This window comes from Salvelinus fontinalis, chromosome 8 (assembly GCF_029448725.1).
Source record: "Salvelinus fontinalis isolate EN_2023a chromosome 8, ASM2944872v1, whole genome shotgun sequence".
NCBI lineage: Eukaryota > Metazoa > Chordata > Actinopteri > Salmoniformes > Salmonidae > Salvelinus > Salvelinus fontinalis.
Genome location: NC_074672.1, coordinates 44,307,813 through 44,318,770, shown reverse-complemented (window position 1 = coordinate 44,318,770; position 10,958 = coordinate 44,307,813). Strand labels below are relative to the sequence as shown.

The following is a 10,958-nucleotide window of genomic DNA, read 5'->3' as shown; positions in this document are numbered from 1 at the left end:
ATGGTGTTCTGCGCTCGAAGAGCTAGATGGGAGAGTCCTACATTTTAGGTGCACACTCTGCCCTTTTGATAGTGCACTTAATAGGCTGCTTCTACTTGGAGAAGTTTCCTTGGCATATACATCGACATAGCAGGACCCGTTCCTTTGAGGATGAATGAGCCATAGCTTAAGTTAACTGTGTGTATCCCCCCTCAGAGTTCAACAGAACATTTGCGATTTATTGAGAAGGGTCGCGTGAACCCAAGTCGCTCTCACAGGGGCTGACACGTGACTGGCACGTAACGATCGCTCTGAAAACCTCCCAAAAGGTAGAAAAACGTCTCACTGCTCTGTCAAAACAGCATGTTAAAAACAAATATATTGACCAGTAGGTTTTCTAGGCTAAAAGTTGAGAATGAGCACGAACAATGTTAGATTTGGCGATGATCGGAGATAGAGGGTCTTTCTGCAGGTTGACAGCCAGCCTAGGCGTTATCGCTGACTGCAGTGTTCTCGCCGCATGTAACTGGACATCCCATCCACTGCAGAGGGACTTTAGCGCAAAGTCTGTATGACCTGAACTCCAATTGGGTAATAATGAGAGATTATTTAAATGGTATAAAACCATATAACGACTAGGTTTTTGAAACGAATACGTTCCACACTTAGGCCTATTATTTGCACAGAATTACCTCAGCAGGATGCCAAGAGAAATGCTGAACATCTAAAGGAGAACATAATGGACCCATGACACGGAGGTCAGAAGATTAAACTGACCGGATCCCGGTTAAAGTTTATCGACCTGAAATGCCCTAGAAATGCATTGAACTGGAAATGCGTTCACTGAAAGCATGTGCACCTGCTGAGACAGTGAAGAGATACAAGTAGCAGACATGTGAACTGTGTATGTTCACTGTAGTAAAACATAATAGATCGAATTAAAACGAGGGAGATAAAGAGAGAGAGAAAGACAGAGCTAAATGAGAGAGCTAAATGAGAGAGAGAGCGCTAAATGAGAGAGCTAAATGAGAGAGCTAAATGAGAGAGAGAGCTAAATGAGAGAGAGAGCGCTAAATGAGAGAGCTAAATGAGAAAGCATCTATAAAACATCTCACACACCAAGAGGCATCATGCAACATCATGGAGGGTGCACTTGTGACCAAATTCCATATCTGTGAATTAACTCTGGGTAAATATTTTCTTTATTTTTCCAGCATATGAATATATAAAACTACAGGGAATGCGATGCATCACACACACACGTAAGATAATTCAGTGAGCAGTGTGCTAGTCACGAACACACATTATGTGCGTTCCAAATAGCACCCCAGTCACTATATAGTGAACAACTTTTGACCAGTGCCCATTATATAGGGAATAGAGTGCTATTTGGTACAGAGACAATGAATCACTGACAATGACCTCTGACATTAGCTGCATCAAAAAGGTCAGTGCGTTCTGCGTCTTGGTGGCCTTTAGATTGGCGAGAGGTGACGGGGGCGTACTCTTCTGGCTGTAATGGGGACTGGACTCAATGTTCAACTCCTGTAGGTTTGTAGGTCATATTTACTTCCTGGAATTCATTGCATTTTGGTAAATCGCCTGCCTAATAAGCCAATCACAGAGCAGGTTCAACTTGTATGACCAGTCAGATCACTTGCCCCAAGCAATAGGGCAACCCTTATTAATGTCAATCCTTTAGTGGGGGAAATGCAAAACTGACAAGACTAGCATCTAGGGTGGCAACTTAACCCTACAGTTAAAAATCCTAGAAGACTCAGTTCAGACATACCGTACGACACGAGTCACCCATTTGACACGCCACATTTAAAAACCAGAAACCGCAGTACAATATAGAAGTACAGAGTACCAACTACCACATTCAGCTCCTCTAGGCCAAGTTTACTGCAGTATCCCACAAGAGGGAAATGTGTCATTATACTTGAAAACAATATACCACACTAAAAAGAGTGTAAGTCCAGACACACCGTACAAACACAACCAAGTCCCCCTGACTGTGCAGAAATCATAGACACCATTACAAACTGTGACAAATTGTTACATTGCTTTTAATATGAACATATACAATATTTCTACATGGATTTGAAAAATCAGACCAGTTATTGAATAAGAAATCGGCCCAAAAACAGATCAGACCCATTTGACACGTATACAAAACACAACTGAAATAGTACATACTTGACTTTAAATATGTACTTGACTTTAAATGACTCTTGGCCAAACAGACAGTGAAAAAATAAAATAAAATACAATCTTCTGCAACTTCAATGTGACCTCCCAGATCCAGACTTTATATTGGGTATGACTATTTAGCATTAGTGAACAAACAGATGTACAAACAGCCTCGTCTATCTTCATTAGGTGACCTCATGACACCATCTTGTGAACAGCTACGGTGATGGTTCCATGTGTTCTCACTAGAATATTCCTGTGGGGGGGGATAAACAAATCAATGAAATGTTTACCATAGTAAAAAGCCTGTGGCCAATCAATTGCATTTCAAATCAAGACACGACTAAATAAATAATGCAATATTCAAAATCACTAACCAACAAACAAAAATACTCACAGTATGCAAATAAACATGACTATTAAAACGGTATAGTATTACTACTGTTTGCATCGTTTTGGAGAGGAGGAAAAAGTTGCCACAGCAAACTTGTCATGTCTTTCAATACCATAGGGCCCGCATCAGGGCCCGTATTAATAAAGCGTCTTAAAGTAGGATAGCAGCTCCCACCTGTCCATTAGCGTTGCACGGTATACCAAAACGTAGGTACTTTTGTAAAATACAGTTTTATGGAATTTGTTTTACGTTCGGTATTGCTATCAAACGTGTCTCACGTGGTTGAGAGGTTAGTCAGTCAGCACAGCGTGAAGAGCAAAGTGCTCCAAGTACTAATTTACTGCTAGAGTTGTCGGAGCTGCATTAGCTCCCCAGTCCCCACGCCTGCTGCACAGAATTTAACACACTTGAATAAAGCAACATGAAATGTTGAAACTGTTCACAAAAAACAAATGTCCATAATCGGCTAGAACACTTACACAAATGCAAGACAATACCGGTAGCTAAGCTTCCAGCTTTAAAATTGTAGACTAACTGTCCTTGCTAGCTTACAACTGACTTCACTACCTAGTAGTACTTTGTGATAATATGCAAACCATAGCGCATATAATACGCTGATTTTTTAACTTGACTCGCTTGCCATCAAAAACTGCTTCACTTCGTTTTCCTTTGCCTCGCGTCTGGTTTCCACTATAATCCTTTTTTATTTTATTTTTTGCTGGGGGGAAAAAGTATACACACAAGAAGTATACCAACAGACATATGATAACATATGCTAGGGGGGGTACAACAAATTACTGATTATAACAAAGACCTTAAAAGATGCACACACACACACATTGATTGTTTTTAACAGCTTTCTTATATTAGAAGAATGTAGAACGGTCAAGAATATTAACAATGATAAAACTATGAATATCTTTCCATGAGCTGGTATTCCCAAACTGGGGGTACGTGCAATGCCGTCGTTTTTTCCCCCTTCTTCACATTGTCAAACAGTACATTTATATTTTCCAACGGGGCTTTACATTTGGGCGAGGTCCCCCCCCGACAACGCAGTTAAACCCACTTTTCCTAGGCCGCCATTGTAAATAAGAATTTGTTCTTAACTGACTTGCCTAGTTTAATAAATATGAAGCGTTGCACATACTTATGACATCCACAAGGTGGCAGCAAAGTCAAAGAACTAAATCTACATTTTATTTGTCACATGCTTTGCAAACAACAAGTGTAGACTTTAATTTAACTAGGAAAGGCAGTTTAGAAAAAAATCTAAAAGTTATAAGAAAGTTATCACAACTTAAGCCTGCTACCTGCCCTTCTCGATCCTATCCCCACCAAATATTTGCATATCTGAAGAAGCGCAAGCTATTGTTCCTCAGCTCTTAGCAATTGGTCAGCCAATCGCCACCTTCCACTATTAAGCAAAAATTCTGGAGAAATTGGTTCAAACAGCAAAAAAATAAAAAAATCTGTTTCTCGTAACCACCACAGCAAAAATACGATATACATTTTTTTATAAGTCTGAGCCAAAGCACAGAGAATCTGGTCGCACATTCACAGGCAATAAAAGATAAAACACCAGCTAAAAAACCCAGGTGTCATTTTGGATTCTGAACTCAATTTCGAATAACACATTAGGAATGTGACCAAAATAGCTTTTTACTACCCGAGGAACATTGCCAAGGTGCGGCATTAAACTACTGTAATGCTCTCCTGTCTGGTCTACCAAGAAAGCAATTGGTCAACTGCAAAACACAGAATGCTGCAGCACGGGTAGTGACAAAGACCAGACGAAGATCACACATTACACCTGTTTTAAGGTCTCTGCACTGGCTGCTTGTTAGAAGAATCTTAAATTCAAAACTATTGGTTTTTAAATCACTCCAAGATTGCGCATTCCCGATACATGTCGGACATGCTTTTAAGTTATGTACCCAGTAGGTCCCTCAGGTCCTCTGGCACTGGCCTTTTAACTATCCCAAAGCCCATGCCTAAGAGGTATGGAGAGACAACCTTTAGTTATTACGCCCCCCAGCCTCTTGAATAGCCTGCTAGAGAACTTGGTACGAAACTGTGGACATATTTAAAATAGATCTTTAAAAACACCTTTTTAGCTTTGCTTTTTACTTAGGGTGCTTTTTAGCCATTGTTTTTAATTGTTATTCTTTTGTTTTTAAATCCTCATGTTTGTTGTGTATTAAATATTTCAGTTTTTATTTGTTTTTCTTTCTGAGAAGCACATTTCATCCCATGTCTGAAATGTATAAAAACTTAATTTGATGCTTTTTCCCCCAAAAAATGAAATGCTAATTAGCTGCTAATGTGGCTGTCATCCTGAACTACAAATGCCATGATGATCTGGATGAGACTGCTGAATCGAGGCAAAAGGTAAGAATCTCTGGATTAACTAACTCAATTCAGTAATAAATAAATTGGCAACATTATCTTAAAATTGACAATTCTGTGAACGGTCTTGGGGAAGTTTAAAATGGACACAATACCTGTTAGCTAAAGATGACGCGGAAGAGCTTGCAGCGTTGCATGTCTACTTTGATGCTAATTAGCATTTTCTAATCAGAGTGTTAATAGAGCTGAATATATTGATGTAGGTCATCTTGTCCGAGAGAGATTTTGGTTATCAAAAACATCACGCCAGGGTAAGCCTACACGAAACACAGACCTTATTTTAAGTGTTTTTAAAATCCTCCATGGGAAAAATGAATGGTGGCAAAACGATTGGAACCATTTCCCTGTTTGACGGCTAGGTTTTATGGGTACTATGACACGTCCACTGTGGGGCTCAGTACATATAATGGAACCTAAGCATCTTGATAATATTGTATTGTCAGGTCCCTGGCAATTCCCAGCCCTACTTGAAACATGTACAGGACCAGTCAAAAGGTCCTGTACATTGGACACGCCTACTCATTCAAGGGTTTTTCTTTGTTTTTACTATTTTCTACATTGTAGAATAATAGTGAAGACATCAAAACTATGAAATCATATAGTAACCAAAAGTGTCAAATCAACATATCTTATATTTGAGATTCTTCCAAGTAGCCACCCTTTGCCTTGATGACAACTTTGCACACTCTTGGCATTCTCTCATCCAGCTTCATGAGGTAGTCACCTGGAATGCATTTCAATTAACAGGTGTGCCTTGTTAAAAGTTCATTTGTGGAATTTATTTCCTTCTTAATGCATTTGAGCCAATCAGTTGTGTTGTGACAAGATAGGGATGGTATACAGAAGATAGGGCTATTTGGTAAAAGACCAAGTTCATATCAGGGCAAGAACAGCTCAAATAAGCAAAATGAAACAACAGTCCATCATTACTTTAAGACATGAAGGTCAGTCAATGCGGAACATTTTAAAGTGCAGTTTCTTCAAGTGCAGTTCCAAAAACCATCAAGCGCTATGATGAAACTAGCTCTCATGAGGACCGCCACAGGAAAGGAAGACCCAGAGTTACCTCTGCTGCAGAGGATAAATTCATTAGAGTTAATAGCACCTCAAGTAACAGACACATGAACTGTTCAGAGGAGACCGTGAGAATCAGGCCTTCATGTTCAAATTGCTGCAACGAAACCACTACTAAAAGGACACCAAGAAGAGACTGGCTTGTGCCAAGAAACACAAGCATTGGACATTAGATCAGTGGAAATATGTCTTTTAGATTTTTGGTTCCATCCGCCGTGTCTTTGTCAGATGCAGAGTAGGTGAACGGGTGATTTCTGCATGTGTGGTTCCCACCGTGAAGCATGGAGGTGGTGGTTTTCTGGTGACACTGTCAGTGATTTATTTATAATTCAAAGCACACTTAACCAGCATGGCTGCCAAAGCATTCTGCAGATGCGCAAACCAGATGGGCTGGCGTTTAGTGGGACTATCATTTAACAAGACAATGACCCAACACACCTTCAGGCTGTGTAAGGGCTATTTGACCAAGAAGGAGAGTGATGGAGTGCTGCATCAGATGACCTGGCCTCCACAGTCACCCGACCTCAACCCAATTGAGATGGTTTGGGATGAGTTGGGCCACAGATTGAAGGAAAAGCAGTCAACAAGTGTTGAGCATATGTGGGAACTCATTCAAGACAGTTGGAAAATCATTCCAGGTGAAGCTGGTTGAGAGAATGCCAAGTGTGCAAAACTGCCATCAAGGCAAAGGGTGGCTACTTTGAAGAATATAAAAAAATATATTTTTATTTGTTTAACACTTTTGGTTACTACATGATTCCATGTGTTATTTCATAGTGTTGATGTCTTCACTATTATTCTACAATGTAGAAAATAGTAAAAAATAAAGAAAAACCCTTGAATGAGTAGGTGTGTACAAACTTTTGACTGGTACTGTAGGTATTATAGACAAGGTCAGGGAGAAGTTGATCAGCGCATGCTCCGAGTACGTGTCCCGTTTAAAGATCTTCTCACATTGGCTACGGAGCGCAGGATCAGTTGTCCGGAACAGCTGGTGCTTTCATGCATGGTTCAGTGTTGCTTGCCTCGAAGCGAGTATAGAAGGCATTTAACTCCTCTGGTAGGCTTGCGTCACTGGGCAGATGGCAGGCTGGGTTTCCGTTTGTAATCCATGACAGTTTGCAAGCCCCACCACATTCGACGAGCGTCAGAGTGGGAATAGTAGGATTCGATCTTAGTCCTGTATTGACGCTGGTGGTTCGTCGGATGTCGTAGCAGGATTTCTTAGACTGGTTGGTTCTTTAGCAACAAAAACGACACGCAACCATGAGGCAAAACAGAGGTTGGCTTAGATTGTTGACAACATGTAAGCTATATTTAGTCTCCAAGGTTTTATTGAAAACATACATTTACACAATGACCTTGTCTCTCAAATACATTGTTACAGTTGTTGGTTAGCTAGCGAATCTTAGCCATATTAGCATTAACATGAAATCAGTCAAAACAAGACATGGTATCAACAAGATGAAATAAGCTGAAACGAGCCACTTACGATTCCTCACCTGGCAGTTTCATGTCATTATTGCTAGCAATATGGCCATCCAGAATCACAACAGGCTAACTTCTGCCCCATGGAAGCACGCTCATTGTTTTTTTTATCTATAAGCATCCGGATTAGTGTCCCGCTCTTTGAAAGCTGCAGCGCTAACCTTTAGCTCAGTGCGGATGTTGCCTGTAATCCATGACTTTTGATTGAAATATGTACGCACGGTCACTGTGGGGGACGACGTCGTCAATGCACTTATTAATGAAGCCGGTGATTGATGTGGTAAACTCTTCAATGTTATCAGATAAATCCCGGAACATATTCTGGTCTGTGCTAGCATCCGCTTCATCAGACCACTTCCATATTGAGGGCGTCACTGGTACTTCCTGTTTTGGGGTTTTAGCTTGTAAGCAGGAGGATAGAGTTATGGTCAGATTTGCCAAAGGGAGGGCGAGGAAATCTTTATATGCAGTTTGCATTTCTGTGTGTGGAGTAAAAGTGATGAAGAGTTTTGTCACCTCTAGTTGCACAGGTGAGATGCTGGTAAACATTAGGTAAAAGTGATTTCAGTTTCACAAGACATGCACTTTGCAGATAAGCTCCCAGTCGAGTCCCAAATCCACCCCTAGCTCCTGCATATGCCTGTCATGTAGATGTGAAAAACTTGCAAAGGTATTAGCAACATGATAATAGCTTGGCATTGCCCTCTGACAGGCTGGGAAGACTTTTCACTATTATCTATTCAATGCTTTTAGATCCTCTGCCAAAGAAACAGGAGCTAGAAACCTTATTTGTAAATAGTAACTGGTCATATAACTATCCGAAGGAGAGTTTGTTTTGCATCGCCGGGTGTCCTGGGTTTGCACATTTTAGACCATTCCATTGTTCCTAAAGTGAAATCCCACCCACCCGGGGCACCAAGCGATGCAAAACAAACTCACCCTAATATTGACTGGATGTGATTCCTCACCCTGAATCTGACTCCAGGCACACTGTGGGGCTGTCTGTAGGGTCTCTGGTGAGAGAGGCTGCCTGTCTGGCCAGTACAGATACCACTCCCCCATGTTCATCAGACAGAGAGCCACGACCTGAAATAAACACAAGGAGACAAAGTGGACTCTGATTCAGTCCACAAGGTCAAAATGTTGGCTGATCTTGTGATAAGTTACCTAGTATCAAAAGTGGGCCTGATACATTAGCTAGGCATTACCGGAGATAACAGGATTTTTCTCTAGTTAGGCTACTATTATTTTACTTATTGCATTGTCTAATATTTGTTACTATTGCCATTTCGACGGTATATTTTTATAGTTTTCAAACATTCAGTTAGTATTTTGTTTAAGTGTCAAATGTTAGAAGAGGTAGTTACCAGACATAGGCTGCAAAACACTTTAGCTAGCTAAGCAGCATTTCCTTCTATGACGAATGATGGGCAGCTATGGAACCCTGACCTGTTCACCAGATGTGCTACCTTGTCCTGGAAGCCGACTGACAGTTACTCCTGAGGTGCTGATCTGTTGCACCCTCTATAACCACGGATTATTATTTGACCCTGCTGGTCACCTATGAACATCTTGAAGAACGATTAGGCCTTAATGGCCATATACTCTATCGCCATTCGGCATAGCCTGAAGACGACTGGCCACTCCTCGGGGCCTGGTTCCTCTAGGTTTCTGCATAAACAGGGAGTTTTTCCATATTCGCTGTGGTTCTCTGGGTATCTCTGTATAAGCACAGTGCTGATACAGGGCATTGTGAAATACATGTTATTGATTTGACGACGAATGCGTGTGGTCGCCAGTCAAACATTTGTCTGCTGAATAATCAGATACATTAAGACAGCAACAAGAAATGTGAGAACTTTACTTACAGCCTAGAATATGTCCTTGTTGGTCCGTGCAGAGAACTCCGACAATAGCTGGATTCTTCATGCTATCATATCAAAACAACATTTGAGGAAAATTTTCACATAATTCAACGATTTGGTACAATCAAATAAGTTTCGATCAAATAATCACTTACGTATCATCCAGATGTTGCTCGAGAGTCGACTCCATGGTTATAATAGCGTTAGCTGCAATTAATAAATATTATATTTGCCAATAATTTTCTTGTGGTTGTCTGCTTTCTGACTTTTCTCGAGTCAGTCAGCTGATGCGCATTCCTACGGAAACCAGCGAAGGCTAAATTACACCAAACGCGATTCCTTTAGATTTCTTTCTGGACTGGATAGGAGGGTGGAGAAAGAATACAACTTTACAAAATAAGAACAGTTGCTTCTCTCCAAAAAGCAATAGACATACAACAATATACTCTTGCTGGTAAGCTACCCCCACTTTACATTAGTGGTTCTCAAACTTCTCCTCAGGACCCTTCTTCTGTAGGTTTTATTGCAGACTACAACCCAAAAAAGGTGTGTTACCGCCACCAACTGGACAGGGTTGAGAAAACCAAGGCAAAAAATAAAACCCATACGTGATAAGGAAAACTTAATCCACCCAATATAAAACATTTTTTTTTTTTAAACATTAACAAAACCAAACCCCCACTTATTCCTTTCTTAAAATCTCCATATCTCCCTTTTCGGGCTCTATGACCTGACAGGGTGGTACGGCTTGTGACAATACTCCATAAAACTCCTCCACTGAGAAGTTCTTTCAGTCCCTGGAACCGTTCCATCTATTTTCCTGAACTCCCTCTCCACCTTGGCAGTGCCATTAATCCCCATAGCTATAAAAGGTCATCTTCTTAACCTTTAACATATCTGGGTCCTGCTACTGAGCGACAACCCCTGCAGCCTTCAGTGAAGGTCTATCCACCATCATGGATTCTTCAGGACCACCATTCGAAACCTCCACCCTCTTAACAACCGCTGCATATGAAATGCTCTGGACAGCCCTGTCTTTGGCCATCTCATTCTCTTTCACCCTTGTTGGTCATTCCAAAGATGTGGCTTCATGGTTCCCACCACAATGGCAACAATGGCAACATTTTCATTACTTTTAAAACACAGGATATTATCTTTTCCACATCTTGGCTTCTCTCTTCTGCAAACACTTGAAACATGTCCAAAAGCTTTACAGTGATCACACTGCTTTGGTCTTGGGATACATGCTCTGACTCTGTAGTTAATATACCCAAACTGCACTTGAGTAGGGAGAGACTCCATTTCATAAAACAAAAGAACAGATACTCTTCACTTTTTCCTCATTGACCATACGATTCATCCGACAAGCATCAATCACTCCAGGAATATTTTCCATCTCTGTAACGTCGACTTCCCAAAAGACGCCAGATATTATCCCCTTTAGGGGTGCCCTGTTCCGAAGAGACACACAGGAAATCTGGTGAGACGCAACACACGCTTCTTCTGCTCCTCAGATCTAAACAAGCCTGCCTCTCGTGGTCCTCACAGCCTTCACT

At 41.0% G+C, this 10,958-nt stretch overlaps 1 protein-coding gene across 1 annotated transcript; it reads right to left on the bottom strand.

Moving 5' to 3' along the window:
* Positions 1–2,027: 2,027 nt before the first annotated feature.
* On the bottom strand, positions 2,028–9,899 carry LOC129861301 (ragulator complex protein LAMTOR5-like). Its single transcript, XM_055932604.1, has 4 exons — positions 9,558–9,899; positions 9,406–9,467; positions 8,506–8,623; positions 2,028–2,428 (listed from the first exon to the last, which is right to left on the bottom strand). Exons 1-4 carry the CDS (start codon positions 9,590–9,592, stop codon positions 2,368–2,370), a joined length of 276 nt encoding a protein of 91 aa, XP_055788579.1. The 5' UTR covers positions 9,593–9,899; the 3' UTR covers positions 2,028–2,367.
* Between the last annotated feature and the right edge of the window lie 1,059 nt (positions 9,900–10,958).